Source organism: Ascaphus truei, chromosome 1 (assembly GCF_040206685.1).
Source record: "Ascaphus truei isolate aAscTru1 chromosome 1, aAscTru1.hap1, whole genome shotgun sequence".
Lineage (NCBI taxonomy): Eukaryota > Metazoa > Chordata > Amphibia > Anura > Ascaphidae > Ascaphus > Ascaphus truei.
In genome coordinates this window covers 140,093,066-140,119,121 of record NC_134483.1, presented here as the reverse complement: position 1 = coordinate 140,119,121, position 26,056 = coordinate 140,093,066, and the positions used below count along the sequence as shown (strand labels likewise).

Here is a 26,056-nt window from a genome sequence, read left to right as displayed (position 1 = left end):
GGAGGCAAATGGATTTATACTTTGGGCACCCTATACCCCCAGGGTCTCAATGAAGGATTCATGTTCGCCCCTTTCATTGGTTGACAACCTTATCTCCTTCAGCCCATCACTTTGGTCCAGCCTCCCACTCCCCCTCAGTTTTCTACCACATACAGAGTCCCTATGTGTAGGTGTACAGAACCACCAGGTACACCCATCACAGACATCTCACTATTATTTATTATGGATAGGGGTTTAATGGCCTCTGTCTCCCACAACATACAGTCTCTCTGTGTAGGTGTACAGAACCATGAGGTACACCTGTTGTTTGTCTGTGTTTTGTGTCTTAACCTATTTTCATCTATTAGAATATACCATTAAAGTTTACTTTTTATTTTTCATACACCATACATTATTTGAGTGAGTGCTGGTACTATAGGGGTCTTTTTCCACTTGCCTAGGCAGGTGTTTGTTTGTCCATTTACACTTTCTACCCCACTCTATAGACTGTAGCAAGAGCTCTCCTTTTTCTCCTCCCCCTCCCTACACCCACCCTCTTTCTCATAGACTTTTAGGAATTATAGAGTGCCAGCTCTGCACCCCAGTAATGGTAGTAACACTGCAATTGTATTAAAAAGTCTGTGTGTGCCCCACCAGGTATAAGGTGGCGATAATAATATCATGGATTAAATGTATGGGTTATTGTGCCTATGTTTCCCTGTAAAACGCGCAAAGGAAAAATAGTTTTAAAAAGCAGTATCTTACAGCACAGTGCATAGCGTTTAGCTAACTTCGGCTAGGAAGGTCCTAGAGCGCTGAGTTTTGCTGTGAGCGCTGCTGGGGTAAAATTATTAAAAAGGTTATGTCACAATTTTTATAAAGTTATATAAAAATTGATGAATGAAAGTCCCCCTTTTTAATTGTGTCCATATTATAGGTGGGAGGGGGTTTTCATTCAGACAGCCAGAACAGAGGAACCACCTAATTTACAAGTAACATACTTTAGAAATGTTTAGCAGGGAGCCCCGGACTTGTAAGACTTCCCGCTTACATGGTCCCAGGATGTCTGGAAAAGTCCGGAGTTAAAAAGTTTCTGACATCGTAAGGTGTTAAGCGGGAAGGGGTAAATACAAGTACCCTCATCCTAGTAGATGTCCAGATATCCGGGCGAGGTAGACAAGATGTCGCCAGGAAAGGCAGCTTGGTTTATTATGCTAAGCGGTGAAGGTGCGAACTTCGCGCATGTCCTTAGCATACTAAGAAGCCCCCTACCCGGTGCTGTAAGGTACTGGCAACCTGAGGATAGGTGGGATATTTAGTTTAGTGTTTAAATATCCTGCAGCTGATCGGGAGTTAGTTCCATCTTAGGTTCATTGTGCGGTTCAAAATTATAACATCGTAACCAAGATTTGTATCCAGCTTCTAAAGTTCGTAAGAACCAAGGACTTCCAAACCAATTCTACACGGTAGAACAAAGCAATCAGCTCCGGCGGAGATATAGGGGTTGTGAGCGGCGCCCCTAGCCAAAAACTGTTTTGCGGCTCTGTTTGTGCACAATCCCCGCTCATGGGAAATTGTGCCTAGAGACCTTGTTTCTAAAAAGTTCGTTTTGGATACAGAAGATTTTGTTTTGCCCCGTCCAAGTAAGTGTATTTTCATAATATTTTGTAAATCAAGCTGTGTATGTTCATTGTGTAAATAAATTACAATTTATTTTATCTCTTGCTTTGCTCAATCAAATGATCTGGGTAAATTGGTGTTAAGTTTGAATGGGACATCCAGGGATCTCCGCTGTGTCAATTCAATGGGCCATTAGTCTGTCTGCAGAAATGTCACAGAAATGTTGCAGCATTACTGGGAGATTACACAAGATATTCCAAGGCAAGTATTCAGATACTCGTGGCTGCATCTGTACTGCACCGACACACTTTATTCGAGCAAATACCCAGTATGTACCTGGCAGATACCTGGAATGCGCCGCTCCTCACCTCTGACAAGCCCCGTTGCGTTTGCCTTCCCAGCCTGGGTTCATGCCTGGCTGACGGGCGGCTGATCTGTTAAATGATAATGATTAGGATTTAATAGGCTGCAATGCTTCGCGTGTCTACCAGATGGCATAAATTCATGAATTGTAATGCAGTATATATATATATACTGTGCAGTATTGCAGCCAGCGGGAATAAAATGCTTCAATCCCTGCCTGGAAAATACCTCAATGCACTCGGGCAGAAAACAGTCACAAACCTCAATACACCCGGGTATACCCGAATTCGTGGGACTAGCCGAGCTCGAATAAAGTGTGTCGCCAGTGTATGTCTTGTGTTAAATGTAATGGTAAATTTAACTAGGCTCATTGTATTAACAGGAGCAGTAACATTGGCTACATCTGTGTATGTATATACATTGGCCATGATGGCTGTACACTCTAGGTTAAATCACTCAGCATAGGGGTAGGTAGTGCATGAAAAAGGTAGGTAAGGATAGTAATTGCAGATCACAGAAGTGATTCAAATACCAACATAAGGGGAAGAAGAAAAAGGTATTTATTCAGTCCATCATGTAGACATATCCTGACATTTTGGTCGCCAATGGAACTGGAAGAAGTTATATTACATAAAAAAAAGGTGATGAGGCAATTAAAAAATGAATAACGGTGAGGTACATAGGTATTTGTACTGTACATGTACTGTATAAAAGAATAGTGAAGACTAGAGCTGTTCAAAAAAATTACAACAAAATTAGTTAGTATTAGTGTAGATGAACGTTTTTGCCCTTAATAGAACATTTAACAAGTTGAAACAAAGTCCTTAGAAACCCTCTCCCAGTGTGAAAATAACATTAACATATAAACATAAAAAAAAGACAAACAGAAGCCAATCATGAAAGGTGAATTTTCAATGAAACTATGAACCGTATGATACGAAGATAGTAAAAATAGGCAACAAGCAAGCTGCTAGAAAAACTCCGTAAACATCCATAAATTTATTTTAGAGATGAGTGGTACAAGTTGGACTGTACAGACGTTTCATATCTCCAGTCACTGTTAATATCTACTGTACACCCCTGGGTGACCAGTCAGCTGGCACATACAGTAGGTACTGTGATGGAAAAAGCAAAAAAAGGTACTGACAAGATATACAAGTATGTAACTGTCTCATCTGAGAAAAGATTGCATAAAAGAAGAAATCTGCACACTCCTATGTGTGAGTAGCCCCTCTATAGTGGAGTGTCATAATGATCATGGGAGAAGAAGCATATTTATTGCTGAGCATGGCAAAGTTGGGCAGGTATACATATGTAGTACTCAATAACTTATAGGGAGAATGGATATTCTCTATATCACTGTGTTAAGAGGTACACATGTAGCAGATATTATTGGAAAAATCAAAGAAGATTGGACCAGACATAGTTGAAAAAAGAAAAAACGTACTGAATCCTCATGGTATGCAATAAGCAAAGTTGATTCTTTAATGTTGATTCCATTCAGTATTTACAGAAGGTAATAATAGTAGTTACTGTAAACATATTGCATCTTTTAGTTCAGACACATATTCACCTATCAGTAAACAAATAGCAAGATTTTAGGGCCCATAAGGCCTGAGAAAGGGACTGTGGGTCCTGAAACATCACAATTTTTTTACTGATAGGTGAGTATGTATATGAAATACGGTATATGATGTTACAGTATATGCCGTTTAGCCACAATTTTTACCTCCTGTAAATACTGAAAAAAATCAACATTAAAGAAAAAACTTTGCTAAATACAGTACATACCATGCGGTTTCAATATGTTTTTTCTCTTTTCCAATATGTTTGCATGTGTATGCATGTTTGGAGTGCTGATCCCATTTTTTTAATTGTTTCATAACTATATGCCCAGTTAGGGTGGCATAGGATCAGAGCCCCTACATGCCATTATACTGAATGAAGAGTAGGATCTGGTATTTTCAGTTTCTTTTCTCTTTTTTTTTGTTGCAGATGGTATTGTACCCATTATCACACAATATTGAGTTACTGGTGCCACAATGTGTATTACTTAATTTATGGAACTGCCTCTGATTTAATCATGTGCTACATTTCTATTAGTCCATAATAAATAAATATACAATGTACCAAAAGGTGGATAAGATGACTGCTCTTGAGAGAGTTAAACTTTTAGAGTATGTTAAAAAAAAAAAAATCTATCCACTCACGGCTAGAGGACACAACTAGAGAACTTGTAAATAATTGGTAAGTATAGGTAAAAGCGAGTTAAGATTAACTACAGAAAAACATACCACTGTTCAGATGGGTGAATGTATGTCTGACTTTAATGCTCATGCCAGTAACACAGCCAAAGCATTTACAATATTTCTACAATAGGTTTAAGAAGCAAACATTTATTTGTTGATTGGTGCATTTGTCGACAGGATCAGTAGGAATAAGCATGTCCTTTAGGTTTATCCCTCTCTTGTAGCCAAACATGGGTTTATGCTGAATTTGTATGAGGGAGGAGGAGCGGCTCAGTGAGTAAAGACACAGACTGGCACTGAATTTGAAGTCCAGCAAACCTGGTTCAATTCCGGTGTCAGCTCGTTTTGACCTTGGGCAAGTCACTGTGCCTCAGGCACCAAAAACATAGATTGTAAGCTCTACAGGGCAGGGACTGTGCCTGCAAAATGTCTCTGTAAAGCACTACATAAAAGTAGCAGCGCTATACAAGAACATACTATTATTATTATTTTGGTTTGTAAACAATCATCCATGGCAAAAATGCCCCAAAGTTTGTCTACAGCTTGTTTGATTTTTGGAGAAATGTTGAATACATGTTAGTTCTGAATCTTCTTTTCAATGTGGGTTGCACTTATAAAGAAAATGGATAAACTGCGAGATTGGTTGGGATAATGAACTCCAATATGATCGGTCAACCTGGAGGGCCCTGAAGGGATATATTTATCTTAGAAAGCATGTACAGAATATGTCCAATAGGAGGAGTCTGAGTCAAAAATGTATGTGCATTTGCATCAATGGAGGAGATGTTAAGTGCCATAAATATATTGTCAATTTCTGTTTTGGATACTGGAGAGATATGGGGTAATTTTTAAGGTTTTAGCAGGCTCCCAGCGGCGGAGGCTTAGGCCTTCTGTGAGCCACAGGTAAAGACAGAACGCGTAGTTCCCTTAGTTAAGGGGAAAGGGATATACAGTTATGTCAAGAAATGTAAGGAATCCGGGTACACGCCGCTCTCGGCGCTGCCCCTCCTTACCTCGCCGTCCGGCCACGGGGCCCTCTGCCCCTGCTCCTCACAGCAGAGGATGGATCGTGTACCAAAATAAATTAAAGTTACAGTTAAATAATGAATATGGGCTTAAAGTGCAGTCTATCAGCTTTAATTTGAGGGTATTCACATTCAAATTGGAGGAAGAGTTTAGGAATTACATCCTTTTAATATGTAGCCCCCTCTTTTTCAAGGGACCAAAAGTAATTGGACTATTGACTCAAAAGCTGTTTCATGGACAGGTGTGGGCTATTCCTTTGTTATTTCATCATCAATTAAGCAGCTAAATGGTCTGGAGTTGATTCCAGGTATGGCATTCGCATTTGGAAGCTGTTGCTGTGAACCCACAACATGCGGTCAAAGGAGCTCTCAATGCAAGTGAAACAGGGCATCCTTAGGCTGGAAAAAAAAAGAAAATCCATCAGAGAGATAGCATGAACATTAGGAGTGGCCAAATCAACAGTTTTTGATACATTCTGAGAAAAAAAGAATGCACTGGTGAGCTCTGCAACACAAAAAGGCCTGGAATTCCACGGAAGACAGCAGTGGTGGATGATCATAGGATCTTTTCCATGGTAAAGAAAAAGCCCCTTCACAACATCCAGTCAAGTGAAGAACACTCTCCAGGAGGTAGGCATATCATTATCCAAGTCTACCATAAAGAGAAGACTTCACGAGAGCAAATATAGAGGGTTCACCACAAGGTGCAAACCATTCATAAGCCTCAAGAATAGAAAGGCAAGATTAGACTTTGCCAAACAATATCTAAAAAAGCCAGCCCAGTTCAGGAACATCATTCTTTGAACAGATGAAACTAAGATCAGCCTGTACCAGAATGATGGGAAGAAAAGAGTATGGAGAAGGCTTGGAACGGCTCATGATCCGAAGCATACCACATAATCTGTAAAACACGGTGGAGGCAGTATGATAGCATGGGCATGCATGGCTTACAATGGCACTGGGTCACTAGTGTTTATTGATGATGTGACAGAAGACAGAAGCAGCCGGATGAATTCTGAATTCTATATAATATATATATATATATATATATATATATATATATATGTGTGTGTGTGTGTGTGTGTGTGTGTGTGTGTGTGTGTGTGTGTGTGTGTGTGTGTGTGTGTGTGTGTGTGTGTGTGTGTGTGTGTGTGTGTGTGTGTGTGTGTGTGTATATATATATACCAGTTTTAAATGCTTGTGACGGGAGACGCACTTAATAACACATTTATATTTCGTGGATCCTGATTGAGCAGAACAGGTTGAGCAAAATAAACTGAGATTTATTCCCTTGATAGGCAAACAGAATAAACTTAATAATTGCACTTACGGGTAGAGGAACAGAGGATAATGTCCAGAAAGGTGCAAAGCACCAGAAGATTGTCTTTTAAACACAATATATATATATATACATGCTGTGACCATGCAGCAAGCTTAAGCCTATAGGGAACCATGTTAAAAATGGTTTTTGAAGCAAAAAGTGGCACTGTTTGCTCATTTGCATGTCATTTCCCAGAATCCCTTGCTGCAGTGGAAGTGCTGTGTGCTGGGTGATAATGGTGAAAGGCGGGGTTGCAGACCTGCCTAAGACATGCAGATGAGCATACAGTTGTATTTATAGTTGTATTTACATTTGCATATATATATTTATATATATATACAGTGCTCGACAAACCCGGTCGCCAACTCGCCAGCTGCGATCGGATATTGGCTCGTGGCCAGTAACTTTTCCACTACTCTGCAAAATAAAATCCCCTGCTCGAAAAAAAAAAAAAAATCCCCTGCTCAAAAAAAAAAAAAAAATCCCTTTAGCTGATAGCTGATTGGCTGTGAGCGGGATGGAGTTGCCAGGACTTCAAACCACCTTTCCTTCTCGGGTAAGTAATGATGGGGGGGAGGGGGTGTGCGCGTGTGTCTGCTGCTGCTCCTCCTCCTCTATATATCCTTCTGTACAATTGTGCCAGCTCCTGTCATTTACAAGACCTGCACTGATCCGGTCATGGAGGATTTTGAACAGGTACTTGAGGTGGGGGGAATTTAATGCACTTTAAAATATTTATATATACACTGATACATCCTGCCCCCGGTCCCTGGTGCTCTCGCTGTCTGCGCGGGTCGGGAGATACCGCCCCCCCCCCCTCCGGCACTCTCCCACCCCCCCCCCCCTCCGGCACTCTCCCGCTGTCTGCGCAGGTCAGGAGATACCGCCCCCCCCCCCTCCGGTGCTCTCCCGCTGTGCGCGCGGGTCTGGAGATACACCCCCCCCCCCCTCTGGCACTCTCCCCCCATTCTGGCACTCTCCCCCCTCTGGCACTCTCCCGCTGTGCGCGCGGGTCTGGAGATACACCCCCCCCCCCCTCCGGCGCTCTCCCGCTGTGCGTGCGGGTCTGGAGATACACACCCCCCCTGGCGCTCTCCCGCTGTGCGCGCGGGTCTGGAGATACCGCCCCCCCCCCCGGCGCTCTCCCGCTGTGCGCGCGGGTCTGTAGATACCGCCCCCCCCTCCGGCGCTCTCCCGCTGTGCGCGCGGGTTGGGAGATACCGCCCCCCCCCTCCGGCACTCTCCCCCTCCCTCCGGCACTCTCCCCCCCCCCCCTCCGGCACTCTCCCGCTGTCTGCGCGGGTCGGGAGATACCGCCCCCCCCCTCCGGTGCTCTCCCGCTGTGCGCGCGGGTCTGGAGATACACCCCCCCCCTCTGGCACTCTCCCCCCATTCTGGCACTCTCCCCCTCTGGCACTCTACCACTGTGCGCGCGGGTCTGGAGATACACCCCCCCCCCCCTCCGGCGCTCTCCCGCTGTGCGCGCGGGTCTGGAGATACACCCCCCCCCCCCCTGGCGCTCTCCCGCTGTGCGCGCGGGTCTGGAGATACCGCCCCCCCCCCCCCGGCGCTCTCCCGCTGTGCGCGCGGGTCTGGAGATACACCCCCCCCTGGCGCTCTCCCGCTGTGCGCGCGGGTCTGGAGATACACCCCCCCCCTGGCGCTCTCCCGCTGTGCGCGCGGGTCTGGAGATACCGCCCCCCCCCCCCCCTCCGGCGCTCTCCCGCTGTGCGCGCGGGTTGGGAGATACCCCCCCCCTCCGATGCTCTCCCACTGTCCGCGCGGGTCTGGAGATACCGCCCCCCCTCCAGTGCTCTCCCGCTGTCCGCGCGGGTCTGGAGATACCGCCCCCCCTCCGGTGCTCTCCCGCTGTCCGCGCGGGTCTGGAGATACCGCCCCCCCCTCCGGTGCTCTCCCGCTGTCCGCGCGGGGCGGGAGATACCGCCCCCCCCTCCGGTGCTCTCCCGCTGTCCGCGCGGGGCGGGAGATACCGCCCCCCCCTCCGGTGCTCTCCCGCTGTCCGCGCGGGGCGGGAGATAGTATCCGGGTGTTTCTCCCCTCCCTCTATCCCCTCCAGCGCTCCTGAGATACTGTGAGGTACTGAGAAAGAGTGTGTGTATGTGTATGTGAGAGAGAGATTGAGAGAGAGAGTGTGTGTGTATGTGTATGGGGGAAAGAGACTGAGTGTGTGTGTGTGTGTGTGTGTGTGTGTGTGTGTGTGTGTGTGTGTGTGTGTGTGTGTGTGTGTGTGTGTGTGTGTGTGTGTGTGTGTGTGTGTGTGTGTGTGTGTATATATGTGTGTGTGTATATGGGGGAGAGAGAACGTGTGTGCAGGACACCAGAGGTAACCCCTCCAGTCAGTCACCCCACACCCAGTCACCCCACCCAGTCACCCAGTCAGTAATCCCACCCAGTCACCCAGTCAGTAATCCCACACAGTCACCCAGTCAGTAATCCCACCCCCACACAGTCACCCAGTCAGTAATCCCACCGCCCCACAGTCACCCAGTCAGTAATCCCACCAGTCACACAGTCAGTAATCCCACCACCCACCAGTCACAAAGTCAGTCATCCCACCCCCCACCCAGTCATCCAGTCACCCAGTCAGTAATCTCACCCAGTCAGTAATCCCACCCAGTCAGTAATCCCACCCAGTCAGTAATCCCACCCAGTCAGTAATCCCACCCAGTCACCCAGTCAGTAATCCCACCCAGTCAGTAATCCCACCCAGTCACCCAGTCAGTAATCCCACCCAGTCAGTAATCCCACCCAGTCAGTAATCTCACCCAGTCAGTAATCTCACCCAGTCAGTAATCTCACCCAGTCAGTAATCCCACCCAGTCAGTAATCTCACCAGTCAGTAATCCCACCCAGTCACCCAGTCAGTAATCTCACCCGGTCAGTAATCCCACCCAGTTACCCAGTCAGTAATCTCACCCAGTCAGTAATCACACCCAGTCAGTAATCCCACCCAGTCACCCAGTCAGTAATCTCACCCAGTCAGTAATCCCACCCAGTCAGTAATCTCACCCAGTCAGTAATCCCACCCAGTCACCCAGTCAGTAATATCACCCAGTCAGTAATCCCACCCAGTTACCCAGTCAGTAATCTCACCCAGTCAGTAATCCCACCCAGTCACCCAGTCAGTAATCTCACACAGTCAGTAATCCCACCCAGTCACCCAGTCAGTAATCTCACCCAGTCAGTAATTCCACCCCCACCCAGTCACTCAGTCAGTAATTCCACCCCCACCCAGTCACCCAGTCAGTAATTCCACCCCCACCCCGTCACCCAGTCAGTAATTCCACCCCCACCCCATCACCCAGTCAGTAATTCCACCCCCACCCAGTCACCCAGTCAGTAATTCCACCCAGTCACCCAGTCAGTAATTCCACCCAGTCACCCAGTCACCCAGTCACCCAGTCAGTAATTCCACCCAGTCACATATAACATTGCGGGTATGAGGGTACCTGGACATTGAGGGACTGCGGATCAGGTAAAATCCCAGGCGGGATTGCTGCTTTAGATATTGTGAAGAGGGGGCGTCTAGCCACTGGTTAATGGGTGCAGGAAAATAGTCACACACATACACACACACACACACACAAACACACGTAACAAGGACTAATTGTAGTAAAGTATAAATGTAATACAATAAATAAACTTATGTCAAAAAAGAATGTTTTACCAGGAATTAACTTTAAAAAAATTTAAGTGGGGCTGGGGGCGGAGCTAGGGGAGGGGCTGGGGGTGGAGCTAGGGGAGGGGCTGGGGGTGGGGCTAGGTGGCGAGTAGATTTTTTGGTTTGGCGAGTAGATTTTTGGGTAATTTGTCAAGCACTGTATATATATATATAATCAAAAAATAAATAGATGATACCGTTCTGTGGCTAACGAAATGCTTTTATTTGTGCGAGCTTTCGAGATACACTGATCTCTTCTTCCGGCGATGTTACAAGGAATGAAGCAAGGATAACTTAAAAACAGTGTCTCTTGGAATGTTATCTGTGCTTGTCCTTCCCCTGGTGTGGATGTGTTTTATGGCTAGAGGTGTCAAAGGGTAACTGAAAGCAAGTGAAGAAAAAGTGTGTATGTGTATCAGTGTGAATAAAAATGAATGGAGAGCCCACAGTATAAACAGTGCTCTACACAAGGTGTGTGTGGAGTGAGAGGGATATAAATGGTGTGGGTGGGTGTGGAAATGTGAGAGTTTGTAGCACAACTAAAAGTGTGTGTGGATACTATGTGGTCCCTATTGGTGTATATGGATGGAAAAATAAGGAGTATTAGTATGTGTGAGAGACAGCTGTGTGTGCATACATATAGCACAGTATGTACAGACATGGCCTTTAGCGCTCATGGGAAGAGAGTTCGCTAGTGTCAGTAATGACTCATAAAATTTCGATCTCTGTTTAGGCCACTGCTAAGTGTCCCGAACAGTTGCATAAATTTGTATTCATGCAACCGTCTCTCTTTCGGGGTTTTAAGATTACCTTTGAGTATGGCAACCCTCAGATCGTTCATCTTATGGCCAGAGTCAGAGAAATGTTCGCCAACAGGACTGTCTCTTGTTCCGCGTGTGATGCTGTGGCGATGCAGGTTCATTCTCTTGTTTAGCCCCTGTCCTGTCAAACCTACAGACAGAGCCAGCTATTTGAGGGACAACAGCTTCCACCCGACACACACCAAACATGCAACCATCTACAGTCAAGCCATACGATACAACCGGATATGCTCCGACACAGCAGACAGAGACCAGCGGATTAAAGCCTTGAGATCAGACTTTATAAACCGTGGATATAACCACAGAATTGTAGACCAGCAAATTCACAAAGCCACCAGAATACCAAGAAGTGATCTCCTTGAATACAAACAGAAGGAGACAAGCGACAGGGTTCCTTTGGTGGTCACATATAACCCACACCTAGGAGCCTTACGCAAGATCGCCAGGAAACTACAACCCATCCTCCAGGAAGATACAAGACTGCAACAGGTCTTCCCTGAAGCACCCTTATTATCATACAGACAACCCCATAATCTCAAGAATATTATGGTGAGGAGTAAAGTATTCAGCAGTACAACTGAATGCGGGACAAAACCATGCCAGGACCCAAGATGCAAAACCTGCGCAATGCTCTACACAGCGGACACAATACAAATACCACACAGGAATCGGGAATACAAAATCAGAGGAGGGTTCACCTCTTCCTCCAGCAATGTCGTGTACCTCATCATGTGCATGAAATGCCCAGGGGGCTGCTACTACATAGGTGAGACAGGACAGGGGCTAAACAAGAGAATTAACCTGCATCGCCACAGCATCACACGCGGAACAAGAGACAGTCCTGTTGGCGAACATTTCTCTGACTCTGGCCATAAGATGAACGATCTGAGGGTTGCCATACTCAAAGGTAATCTTAAAACCCCGAAAGAGAGACGGTTGCATGAATACAAATTTATGCAACTGTTCGGGACACTTAGCAGTGGCCTAAACAGAGATCGGAATTTTATGAGTCATTACTGACACTAGCGAACTCTCTTCCCATGAGCGCTAAAGGCCATGTCTGTACATATTGTGCTATATGTATGCACACACAGCTGTCTCTCACACATACTAATACTCCTTATTTTTCCATCCATATACACCAATAGGGACCACATACAGTAGTATCCACACACACTTTTAGTTGTGCTACAAACTCTCACATTTCCACACCCACCCACACCATTTATATCCCTCTCACTCCACACACACCTTGTGTAGAGCACTGTTTATACTGTGGGCTCTCCATTCATTTTTATTCACACTGATACACATACACACTCTTTCTTCACTTGCTTTCAGTTACCCTTTGACACCTCTAGCCATAAAACACATCCACACCAGGGGAAGGACAAGCACAGATAACATTCCAAGAGACACTGTTTTTAAGTTATCCTTGCTTCATTCATTGTAACATCGCCGGAAGAAGAGATCAGTGTATCTCGAAAGCTCGCACAAATAAAAGCATTTCGTTAGCCACAGAACGGTATCATCTATTTATTTTTTGATTATTGAAGCTCGGCTAACACGGTACTGATACCTCTACATGTATATATATACAGTCATGTGAAAAAAAAGTACACCCTCTTTGAATTCCATGGTTTTACATATCAGGACATAATATTCTAGAATATTTGTAAATTAATGCAAATGGACCAGGAAAGAAATAGAAGTTGTAAACATAACTGTTGAAGAGGGAATACTCTGCTGTTTCAGGGAAAAAGAACTCAAAATAAATTTACAATTTTAACATATTTGTAGAAAACAAAACATGTTTCACAGTGAATATATACATATATATATTGTTGTATGGTCCCAGCTCTTTGGATTCCTGAAATTTATTATTGCCAGTTTGCTGCTCCAAAATCAGGACCGATCGTACCCGAAAGTGACGTGGTCCTCTACCGGAAGTTAGCGACGCACACCGGCAGCCAGGAAGATTGTGCAGACTGTGAAGAACGGAAGATCCAAGCAAGCTACTCATGTTTAATTTTGATGTGTCCATGCTTAATGATACAAATGTAAGTGTAATACCATTTGTTCTAATACATATTCCTATTGAACAAACAATGTTGCACTAAATCGTCATCTTTGTTCTATTGAGGAACATAATGCAAAGACCCCTGTTATTCACCTGAGATTGAAGACATCTAAGACTACACAGTGTAGAAACTGCTATCTATTTGCTTGGAAAGTGTGAGTCCCCATTTTTGGCTGATACCTAGAAGTCACAACATTTTGGTACTTATTGCACAATTGTATTATTTCTTTGTTTTTAATATGGTGAAACCTGCGCTCCCCAAAGCTACAACTACAATCCGATTAGAAGAGACATTGGACCTTCTCTACATAGGGTTGAGCTGTGACTTTTTCACCCCTTTCACTACATTTTCCACTATTTAAGTTATATTCGTGCACTGTATTCACCTTTTAGTGATTATATATTTAATATTATTTATCACTGATTTCACACTCTGTATACGAGTGCCAAATAACCACTTTTTTGCACAAGATGAATACCATCTGGGGCTAAAAATAAGAAACCCAGACCAAGATTTGGGATTCTGGGCAATATTTTTATACTGTCCAAATATACAAAACAGATTATGCAATTAAGCACATTTCAGAAACAGATGCATCACTGAGACTGGTGTACTGTAGGGGGAGGTTTTTCTCTGCAGCTCCCAGGGTCAGGATTAATGCCCAGTTTCAAAGAATCCCTGTGCTTGGAGAAGTAACCTTTATGCAGACACTTGCAAGTCTAAACTGGAATAGACTGTGGGGTATCCACAAACTGTCTTAGCTGGGCCTGGCAGGGGAATTTGTTAGTTCTAGGCTCAGAACTCAGTTAGTGCTCTAGGAAGGTACTGGGTTTTTATTTTATGATTTATTTTATTTCTTAAAGGGCCAGATGCCAATTTATGTTGCCTGCTAACAAAGCCCCAAAAGTGACATTCCGGTTTCCTGCTTACACATATGAATAGAGAAAACAAATTACTATACCTAGACTAAGATATTAACAAGAAATGTGCAAAACAGCAGATAGGAGCCAGGAATGTGAACTTACTTTAGGAATGCTACTCCTTCAGAAGTTGAGGGTGCGTTGTATCTTCTCATATACTCATGCATCTCAGGAAAGCTTTTCTTCACATAGTCTTCAGAGCTACTCTCTCGAACTGTCCCAAAGCGAAATCCCTGGGAGGGATGATTCAGCTATAAAACACGGATTGAATTGTTAGTACAATGGTACTAGAGTGTTATATGGCATATGGTAATTATTTTTATACAGATTGTAATTATTGATCAACTAATAGAACCTAAGGAATGCTTGCATATTAGTATGGTTTTTTTTTTTATATCAGAGCCTTAAAGTTCATATTCAATTAAAATGCAAATACTTTGTGGGACTTAAGCTTCCATATTTCCCCACTTTCTAATGATTTATTTATTTATAAAATGTTTCACCAGTTACCTCTCATTTTCAAATCTGTCCTAGACACAGAGTATTAAGATTTGATTCTTTTATGCAACAAATATTCTTTTATGCACAGATGCAGCGGCAATTAGTCGAACATTTCACGCATTGTATACCTCGGAATACCCCTGTCATGGCACGTAATTTCTTCCAACCGTACCACCTTAAGATGCGAGTGCAGACAATGGCATTTTGGTGTTCTGGTTTTTAAACACCTGCAATTGACACAGTAGCACAGTAACACAGTACTGTACACATTACAATTCGTTCATTTCTACCACGGATATGCAAAGAATTGCACCCAAAGAAACAGAATCCATGAAATTCAAACAAAGCACCCGCGATAAACACGTGTGCATGGTGTGATTGGCCGCGTGAGTGCTGTCTGGAATACAGCAGAGCACACGGAAACGGCTCTGTGAAATGTTCGAATAACAGCCGCTGCATCTGTATTTCAAGTTAAGATAGTCACATTTTTAGTAATTTGTCACATATAATCCCTAACAATTAGCATTTTGATTTGGAAGGAAGCATTGGTTAAACTAATTATGGTATACAATTACTTTTTAAAGCGGCAATCCAGGCTTTTGTTTTTACCCAGGATTGAAACAGGGGGTCCCCGGAGCTGAACCCCATTCATTTAAGCTCCAGGGACACCCTGCTTCTGGATATACTTACCTCCGTAGGGGGTGATGGAAGCCTCTCTGCTCGGCTACCAGGGATCACGTAATAGCTGCAGCTTAAAGCTTTCTTGCCTTGCGGGCCAATAGAAAGCTGTGACATTATCATGTCCGGCTTCCTATTGGCCGGTGTGACACAGGAGCTTTAAACTTTAGAGCCGGAAGCAGGGGGTCCCCGGAGCTGAAATGAATGGGGTTTAGCTCTGGAAACCCCCTTTTTCAATGATGCTTAGATTGCTCCTTTAAGACTCAGGCTCATATTTACTAAGTGGTACAATGACAGGAAGACACATTTAGCCTGGAAAGGCACTTGAGTCACTTCAAAGACTATGCAATAGGCTGTTTTCTGGCATTGAAAGATGTGTTATGGCATAGCACCGCTTAGTAAATATGGTACACAATGTTTATGATGATCGGTTTCTAAAAACATGTGCCTTGATGTTCTTGCATTTTTTGACAAGCTTATGTTTGTTTTGCTGTTACACTGTACAGAAGTCTGGTGTTATTGCTGGTTATTCAGGGATGCGTTAAATGTGCATAGCTACAGTGTAGTATTAATTTTAATGTCTACGAACTATACATAAGTTATACAGTAATTTCTAGAGAGATATTTACAAACCTAAACCATCTAGTGGTGAATACAGGGAGATTGGACATCAGTTGTTTTTCTCAGTGAAATAATTGCTGATGGATTACACTTTTAATTAATCATTTAATGCAAAATTGTTTGTCTATGTGTTTGTGAACCACACTTTATTTACATTCTAGAATATTTGTAAATTAATCCAAATGAACCATGAAAGAAATAGAGGTTGTAAACATAGTTGTTGAAGAGGGAATACTCTGCTGTTTCAGGGAAAAATAACTCAAAATAAATTGACAATTTTAACATATTTGTAGAAAACAAAAACATGTTTTCACAGTGAATCCAACTATTATCTATGGCATATATAAAGAATTACAGAAAAAACAATTCGGGTTTGAAGCTCTAAAAAAGTAACTTACAGACCAAACAAAAGGCCCTGCTCAGTTCAATATCAAATTACAATAATTAACAAAGGAGGGGTGCAAAAAAGTGTATAGTCTACCAAAAAGAAAGAACCCTATACTTTGCACACAAGAGAATCATATATATTTTAAAATAAATCTTTATTGTATATATTAAACATGACTCACATAAATAAAATAAGCTAAAGACTCAGGGGGCTATGCACTAAGCTCAGTTAAGTCGTTTTAAGAGCGCAAAGTGCTCTTAGAACGTGATGATCCGTCTAACACGATTCACTAAGCCACGCAAACAGGCACTTTGCGTTCGTAAACTGACTTTTTCCTGGAAATTTTTCAAAGTCCAACTTTGCTCGTACGATAACCTGTTTGCGTTCAATTCTGCCCTTCCCCAGGGTTCACTAAGCTACGCAAAGTTATCGTACGCGAAAGTTGCGTTCAAAAAAGATCGCCAGCTCAAGGCAGGTGATAAAAAAGCTGGACTTTGAAAAATGTATTTGTTTACATTTTTGCGTGTGCAACACCCATACAACAGGCCGGCGGGTGTCCCTGGCTGACCCCGCGGGTGTCCCCGAGGTAGGCCGGGGGTCGCGCAGGTGTCCCCGACTGATCCCACGGCCGTCCCTGGGTCCCCGCGGGAGTGCCGGGGTCCCCGCGGGCCTGCGTTACCAATGTTGTGCCTACAAAATTACTAAACATTATTTCTAACTAAATACACTCCCCTAACACATACAATACAATAATGTGCAAAATAACTATTATCCAGATATGGATAATAGATTATTTGCCCATTATTAAACACTGCATTAGCATACCTAAATAAAGTAAATAAAAACAATAGCCAGATAATCCAATGAATACAAGCAGTAATAACATCAACAATTAATTAATTAAACCATTAACCAATGAAACCAATTCATTCCTAAACCAACTCAAAATGAATAGTAACACTAGCCAATCAAACCAATGAATTACTACAACATTAATGAATGTAAACATTAAAAGACAAATAAATAAATTCAAACAATATCTGAAATAACCATAAAACGCATTAGCTAACATAATACAACATTAACTACAAACGAACACCAATCGCAAACATTTTATTACCATTAAGCAGGAAAAAAACAAATAATCACATCCATATAAGAAATAGAAATTAAAAAAGCCAACAGCAATATCAAGCCACACATGCCCCCCAAATATTGTCATAATAATGTATTAATCTGTACCCTAAAGTGGTACAGATTAATATATTATCAGTCAATGTGCCTCCCCCAAAAAATCAAAAAACACATCCAATGAAGAAACCTGTAAAAAGAGACATTTACAAGCATTCAATATATTACTTACCATTAGAAGCGGTGGCCCTCTGACTCCCGGGGTAACAGGAAGCTCACGTACCTTGAAGGCCTCCAACAGCATCCGATGCCATCCGCCATGAAGATCCGGATCAGGTACCCACATCTTCTTTTTTCTTTCTTTAATCACCTTCTTGTATCTTCATCTGTCACCATTTCTTGATCTTCTTTATCTTCCATCTTCATCTGTCAATACAAAAAAACCCCATGGTAAATCCCAACCGATGTTGTCTCGTCGTCTTCTTGGCTCAAATGAGGCGTCACGGCCTTAAATAGGGCTTGTGACGTCACATTTAGCCTCAAAATGGTTAGCAGCCACCTGATTGGCTGTTCAAACCATGTTCCGACTTTAATTTTTTTTGACATGATGTCACTTAAAGGGAATGATGCCAGCCACTCAGAATGGCTGTGCTTCATTTGCCTTTAAGATGACTTCACTAAATCCAAGATGGCCGGCGTCATATGATATTTCAGCCAATCAGAGTGTGGAATTGGTTCCCACGATCTGATTGGCTGAAATACCATGTGACGCCGGCTTTGTCACGTCATCTTAAAGGCAAATGAAGCACAGCCATTCTGATTGGCTGGCATCATTGCCTTTAAGTGACGTCATGTAAAAAAAAAAATTAAAGTCAGAACATGGTTTGAACAGCCAATCAGGTGGCTGCTAACCATTTTGAGGCTAAATGTGACGTCACAAGCCCTTTTTAAGGCCGTGATGCCTCATTTGAGCCCAAGAAGACGACGAGACAACATTGGTTGGGATTTACCATGGTGTTTTTTTGGATTGACAGATGAAGATAGAAGATAAAGAAGATCAAGAAATGGTGCAGATGAAGGTAGAAGAAGGTGATTAAAGAAAAAAAAAGAAGATTTGGGTACCTGATCCGGATCTTCATGGCGGATGGCATCGGATGCTGTTGGAGGCCTTCAAGGTACGTGAGCTTCCTGGTACCCCGGGAGTCGGAGGGCCACCGCTTCTAATGGTAAGTAATATATTGAATGTTTGTAAATGTCTCTTTTTACAGGTTTCTTCATTGGATGTGTTTTTTGATTTTTTGGGGGAGGCACATTGACTGATAATATATTAATCTGTACCACTTTAGGGTACAGATTAATACATTATTATGACAATATTTGGGGGGCATTTGTGTCTTGGTATTGCTGTTGGTTTTTTAATTTCTATTTCTTATGTGGATGTGATTGTTTGTTTTTTTTCCTGCTTAATGGTAATAAAATGTTTGCGATTGGTGTTCGTTTGTAGTTAATGTTGTATTATGTTAGCTAATGCGTTTTATGGTTATTTCAGATATTGTTTGAAATTAATGTTGTAGTAATTCATTGGTTTGATTGGTTAGTGTTACTATTCATTTTGAGTTGGTTTAGGAATGAATTGGTTTCATTGGTTAATGGTTTAATTAATTCATTGTTGATGTTGTTACTGCTTGTATTCATTGGATTAGCTGGCTACTGTTTTTATATACTTTATTTAGGTATGCTAATGCAGTGTTTAATAATGGGCAAATAATCTATTATCCATATCTGGATAATAGTAATTTTGCACATTATTGTACTGTATGTTAGGGGGCCCGGGGGGGGGGGGGGTTGTGTAGTTATGTTTGTTAAATCTATTTTTAATATACATGTGTTTCATAGTGTAGATGTGCAGGGGGTCTTCGGAGCTGAACCGCATTGGTTTCAAGTCCGAGGACCCCCTATTTCAGAAGATACAGGCCCCGTTATGGGGTGCCGGTATCCCCTGCACTTTCAAGCGTCCGCGTCACGTGACAATGAAATTCTGCAGGGAATACCGGCACCCCATAACGGGGCCTGTATCTCCTGAAGTAGGGGGTCCTCAGACCTGAAACCAATGCTGTTCAGCTCCGGAGACCCCCTGCTCATGTACACTATTATTCAAATGTATTTATTTAGTGTACAATCGCCTGTAACAGCCTTGCATGGAGATGGCAAATCTCCATGCAAATGTTACATGCGGCTTTTTTTTCTAGCAGCTAGCGTACGTGAAGTTTAAGAATTCTAGCAGGGGGGAAAAGCTTGCACGTACGATAAGCCAGTTTTTGGCCCGGCCGAGAGAAAATGGCCTCAAGGCCTTAGTGAATCGCGTCTCCGGCTTCACTTTGAATCGGATGTGATTTTTTTATTTCAAACAGACGCAAAAGCACGGAGCTTAGTGCATAGCCCCCTCAGAGTGTGAACTCACTCACATTATGTTATAGCCTGCAGATTGTATTTAAAAGGAATTCAAGGTAAGTAATCACATGTAAAATAGGAGTGGGTGGTGAGCAAGATGAACCAATATTGTCTTGTACCAATTTATTCCAAATGCTCAGCTCCCCCCCTTCAGTAGTTGTCATACAATATGTGGTATATAGGAAAACAAAAAGGAAGAGCGCACACTCCATAGGGCATAAATGTAAAAATAACACTTTTATTAAAAACTGGATGACAATTGCCCACTCACATTCTGAAAGATTAAATCAGGCATATATGAAAAAATTCAGAACACCGGAACCGGCTGATGACGAGTGCAGCCTTTAATGCTCTTCTGTCATGGAAAGCTGGAACAAAGACGGAAAACCATGGATAGCACTGACTAACAATACAGTGGAATAGTCCCGATATCAATCCAATCTGGTCCTGTGATCGGGTTCCTGGAGAAGCAACCACTCAGATGCGACACCAGCAGCTTGTGGTAATTACCAATCCCGTCCTCGCAAGTGCTGAGAACAATAGCTTGCTCTCTCAAAACAGCAGACTCTTAAGCTCCTCAAGCCATGTAGGTGTCAAGATGGCGTGATGATGCATGACCCAACACGTTCTGTCAGCGCTTAGGCTGACTTTATCAGGGGAATTCCTTTGTTGTGTGGCAGCAAACTATTTCAAGTGCATTAGACCGAGCTTGATTGCTCAATAGGAAGTTGCAACAAATCAATGGGAATAATTTGCATATAGAATACATATGTGAAAAAGGCATCAATTGCACTGCAGTGCATGTGCATGTTGTACTAAACACCTACAAATACTGTGTAACGGTGTATTCATAATAAATTCCATATAAAATGGATATATGAATCAGGAGAACAACCTTAATATAGATAACTGTAACATATATCTAGGAATATAATTCATACCACATTCCTTTAAGACAGACAGACAGACATTTTATGGAGGTAGGACCTGAAAGTAATTTTTCAAGGGATCATCACCCGGCTCCATATCGGGAACAGAATCCATCTTTTTCTACCCTTCAATCAGAACAAAGAAAAAGAGGACTGTTTGTGGAAAAGGCAGTAGGGCAGGAAGAATGATACAAGAGAAGAAACTTAGATTGAGGAAACTTTTACCACCAGAGCCCAGAGGTAACTTTAATCTTTCTTCCCATATATAATATCCACAGACCAGGTTAATATTCTCAATAGGGGTTTGTCTTTTTGCCCTAATGCCTATTCAGACTCAATCAAGTTATTTGTTGACCTTAACTGTTTTATACGCAAACACACACTGAAGCGATTTTTTCTATTAAAAGGTGATGGTAAAAATTCCATACACGTTTTTTATAATCTTAGAAAATCTTGCTTCTTTGTGGTTGGAGTCTAATGTTTCCACAGATCCCACTGGAAGTATTCCCCTAGAAGGCATATGCCAACCACACACAGGTGAGTTACAACCAATTATTTTGTCTGTGTGAAGATTGTCCGATTGTTCATTCTCCATTTAGACTGAGATCAAATTTCTTTCCTTATCAGTCCAAGGGGAATTTCATTGAGACATTTTATTCCTTTGTTCATAATGAGCTTCAAAAATTGTGTAAGGACCAGCAACATAGACCTCTTAAAAACAACCTTCCCAGAGGCGAAATTATAGCACTCAAGGAATTACAAAAACTAGAGGATCTTGTCATCAGGCAGGCTGACAAGGGGGGAGGTTTTGTTCTCCAGGACAAATCCATAAATATAAGCAAAGCAGTTCGCTTACTATCTGATGAAGCCTACCTACTACATTAAACTTATGTTTGATCCCACCAGGAATTATGAGGTTGAACTGCATTCCTTATGTAAGGATGCCTAGACCAGGTGTATTATAACTGATACTGAATTACCTGTCCCAATATGTAGATTTTTGTATCTGCAGACCTATGTAACACCACTCCGGTCATATATTAAGGACACTTTGCATGTCATCGACTATATCTCAAATTTGAAGTGGAAATCATCCTATTTATGGGCCACTTATGACATTCAATCGCTTAATACATGTATTCAATATAACAAAGGTCTGTCAGAAGTTAAACACTTTTTGGATGGTGATATTGGGATGTCTACAACAAAAAACATGTTCGTTCTTTCTATTATTGAATTCATTTTAATTCACAATTATTTTTTGTTTTAATCATAGTATTATTTACAGATTTGTGGAATGGCCATGGTGAGCAGATTTGCCCCAGTTATGCCAATTTATTTACATTATGGGTTTATGGGAGGAAAGCCAGGTCTGGACCAATAACCCATTTGGGGCAGGTCTGGTCTACTATGGCCATTTCATAGATGATATTCTTATTATTTGCGATATGGATTTTGGGAGTATTTATGATTTATTCACTAATTTCAGTTCTAATAAATTCGGTGTGGACTTTACAAATGTTGTTGAGCATATTAACATTGTCTTTTTGGACCTTTTTTTGAAGGTTTACTCTAACAATGATATTCAGACTTATTTACATATAAAAGAGGTGACTACCAATAGTAATCACCACCATAGATGGCTCAGTAAAATCCCCTTCAGCCAATTCAGCAGAGTTAGACGGAACTGCACCACTGATTTGGATTTTGGCACGCAGTCTAATCTACTAAAAAATACGTTTATCCAGAAGGGGTATGTATGATGGCACCTTCATTGTGGAATCTTTTTTGAAGGCAGCCCAATTGGACAGAGTAGAATTATTTAAATTATCCAAGGATAGACAAGTGACTCGGGCTAGGAAGATAGGTCAACATTAGAATAATCGGACAGTCTTTTCTACAAAATATAGCCAATCCTTTAGATCTGTTGAGGTTATTTTAAGAAGGCATTTGGGCATTCTGATTCATGATCCCATTTTTAAGGGACATTTGGAAGAGCATCCCTCCATTATTTACAGGAAAGGAAATAGTTTAAGAACTTACTTGCTCCAACTAAATTAAGATCATCACAGAGTTTTAACTATAATTTTAGACCTTTAGGTAATCACAAATGTAACAAAGGGAGGTGCATGCACCATTCTCGATACTAAGAATGAATGTATAGCCTTCTCGAATTGAGAACCTTTTCCTGTGAAGGATTTTATTAATTGCCATACTGCCATCATAGTAATGAATATTTACTCACATGTAGTTGTGGTCTACAGTATGTTGGACGGACCAGTCACCCTCTAAGTACAAGATTTCTAGAGCATAGCAGAAATATTCGAAATGGTGTCACTAACCATTTTGTATCCAAACACTTTCTCCTATGCCACAATAAGAAACCTGATGGCTTGAAGATAATGAGTTTATAGTCTATCCCTTCCTTTATTCTAGCGGGCGATAGATTTAAGGTTCTCTCCTGTAGGGAGACCTTCTGGATTTTCAAGCTAACTTGTTTGATACCAGATGGTCTCAATGAAGATCCAGACATTAGTACCATTATATAAAATCATCTGTTTCAATGTATTTGCAAGTTTGTACTACATTTATATCTACATGAACAATCCAGCACACATACTGTTGGTTGTGGATGTTCAAACTTTCAAAGTTCGTTTTTATCTATCAGCAAGTGGAGGTCTTTGATATCTGGGAACATTTTGTATTTATCAATTATACTGGCATTTTTGAAATTTTTTATTCACATATTGTAATTTTTTATATATTGCATTTTTGTATTATTTACTAACTTTCACATTTGCAAAATTCATTATATATTATTTTTGAATATCTTACACATTATCCATATTTGTCACTAGAGTCACTGTGTTCTTTACTTATTATTGATATGGTGGTAATTTGTAGATCTCTGTACTGGATATGAAGTATACTACACTATATTGGTTTAAATTATATTCCTAGATATACAGTATGTTATAGTTATCTATATTATGGTAGTTTACCTTATACATATATTCATTTTTAAGGAATTTATTATTAATACACATTTACACAGTTTTTGTAGTTGTTTATTATAACATGTACATGCACTGCAGTGATATTGATGTCTTTTTCACATATGTATTCTATATGCCAATTATTCCCATTGATTTGTTGCATCTTCCTATTGACCAATCAAGCTTGGTCTAATGCACTTTAAATAGTTTTCCATCACATGATAGAGGCAAACCCCTGATGAAGTCAGCCTAAGCCCTGACGAAACACGTTTGGTCGTGCGTCATCACACCATCTTGACACCTACGTAGCTTATGTGAGGAGTCATTGACAAATCGATAGAGCAAGCTATTGTTCTGTGAACTTGCCTGGATGGGATTGATGATTCCCACAAACAGCTGTTGTCGCTTTGAAGCTGTTGCTTCTCTAGGAACCCGATCACGGGATCCGATTGGACTGATAATGGGACTATTCCACTGTATTGTCAGTCAGTGCTATCCATGGGCTTTTGTCAGTGTTCCAGCTTTCCATGACAGAAAAGCATAACAGGCTGTGGTCATCATCGCTACATTGAGTTCCATCAGCCGGTTCCGGTGTTCTGAATTCTTTCATATGTGCCTGATTTTCTTTCAGAATATGAGTGGGCAATTATTGTCCAGTTTTTAATAAAATTGTTATTTTTTACATTTACGCACAATGGAGTGTGCACCCTTCTTTTTTGTTTTTAGAATCCTGATTGTATGAGGTTGATTCGTTGAAGAGCTGCGACTCTCCCCAGCTGATTGCACTTCCTAATTTGTGCCCAATTTTTGAACTATACATCTGGGTTCGGACAAAGTACTGATTCTCTTGCAAGTATAGACATTGCAGAGTAGGACTCTTTTTGCATCTTTCACTTGTTGAGTTCGATACATTTTATGCACTTTATTTAGTATCATAAAAAATGCACAAATGCGCACCAGGGATTAGTGGAAGGTAATTTATTAAAAATACACACAAACTCTGAGGGGATCCAACCCCACCTCAGAACAGCTGTGCAGCTGGACGGCTAAGTACTACCCAGGAGAACACCTGATGGTGACTAAACCCTAAGCTGCACAGTATACAAATACAGTAAAATTTATATAAAAACACATGAAAGAAAAAAACAAATCCCTGGTGCGCATTTGTGCATTTTTTATTATCTTGTATTTCAGGGTGCCCTCCCCCCTTTTTAAGGGGGGTTAACCTAGATTTGAGAGTTTCTGGGGAGACTCTTTATGTACATGCTGCAAAGGGATCATCCCATCATACAGCACGAGCGCTGAATATCCTGTTTTTTCTACTTTATTTAGTATCACATTAATTGTTATATTGTATTGATCAAGAGCACAGGTTTTCCTGTGTGTTTGTGTATATATATATATATATATATATATATATATATATATATACAGCTGAACCCCGTTATAACGCGGTGTTCGTGTCCACATAATGAGACTGCATTATAACTGGGATCGTGAAATGGCCACGGTGCGAGGACTTACCCGGCATCTGCAGCTCTCTCCTCTCTGCCACTCTCTCCTCTCCCTGCTTCATCCGGCTGAATCCGGCTGCATCCACATGCCTTCGACATGCATGGTGCACAGCTCCAAGTTTTTTTTAAATATTTTTTTTATTATAACATTCAATGCTTATTGCTAACGGACACACATACATACACACCTCCCCTCTACACTAATAATTTTACCGTACTATGCAGGAATCTAACCCATGACCCTTCATACACTAGCAGCAATTCTGTAGCTGCTACACCATAGCATTGGTGTGAGTCATTGACTCTATGAACAAATGTAACGTCTACTCCCTTTTGGTCCGAAATATTATGAACAAATACTGGTATCTATTGTTAGAAGACAGTGACCTCAGAAATGCTCTTAAACAGAATCCATGTATGGTGAGCCGCAGGTCAAAAAATCTTTGCGATCGTTTGGTCCATAGCCATTTTCAAAATGTACCAACCACAACATGGCTTGGGGAAAAAACAAACGGTTGCTATCCATGCGGCCGCTGTAAGGCTTGTTAATAAATTAGAAAGACAAAAGAATTTAGCAATTCATCAAAGACTAAGACCTTTATCATTCGTGATTATAGATTGCAAGTGCGGTAAACTGTATGTAGGCAAAACCCATCGAAAACTTAACGTGCGTATACTTGAACATATTGGTTCAGTTAGGACAACCTGAACACTCCAGTGGCGCGCCACGTTACGACAGTACATCATGGCGATAGCAGTGTCTTACGCTTCACTGGTATTGTACAT

The 26,056-nt window shown here is 41.9% G+C and overlaps 1 protein-coding gene across 1 annotated transcript in view; it reads right to left on the bottom strand.

Moving 5' to 3' along the window:
• GRIN3A (glutamate ionotropic receptor NMDA type subunit 3A) overlaps positions 1 to 26,056 on the bottom strand; it is a 278,357-nt gene that overhangs the window by 36,016 nt on the left and 216,285 nt on the right. The window contains exon 4 of the mRNA XM_075595296.1: positions 14,167 to 14,312. Coding sequence (XP_075451411.1) covers positions 14,167 to 14,312 — 146 coding nt within the window. The remainder of the gene's footprint in view (positions 1 to 14,166; positions 14,313 to 26,056) is intronic.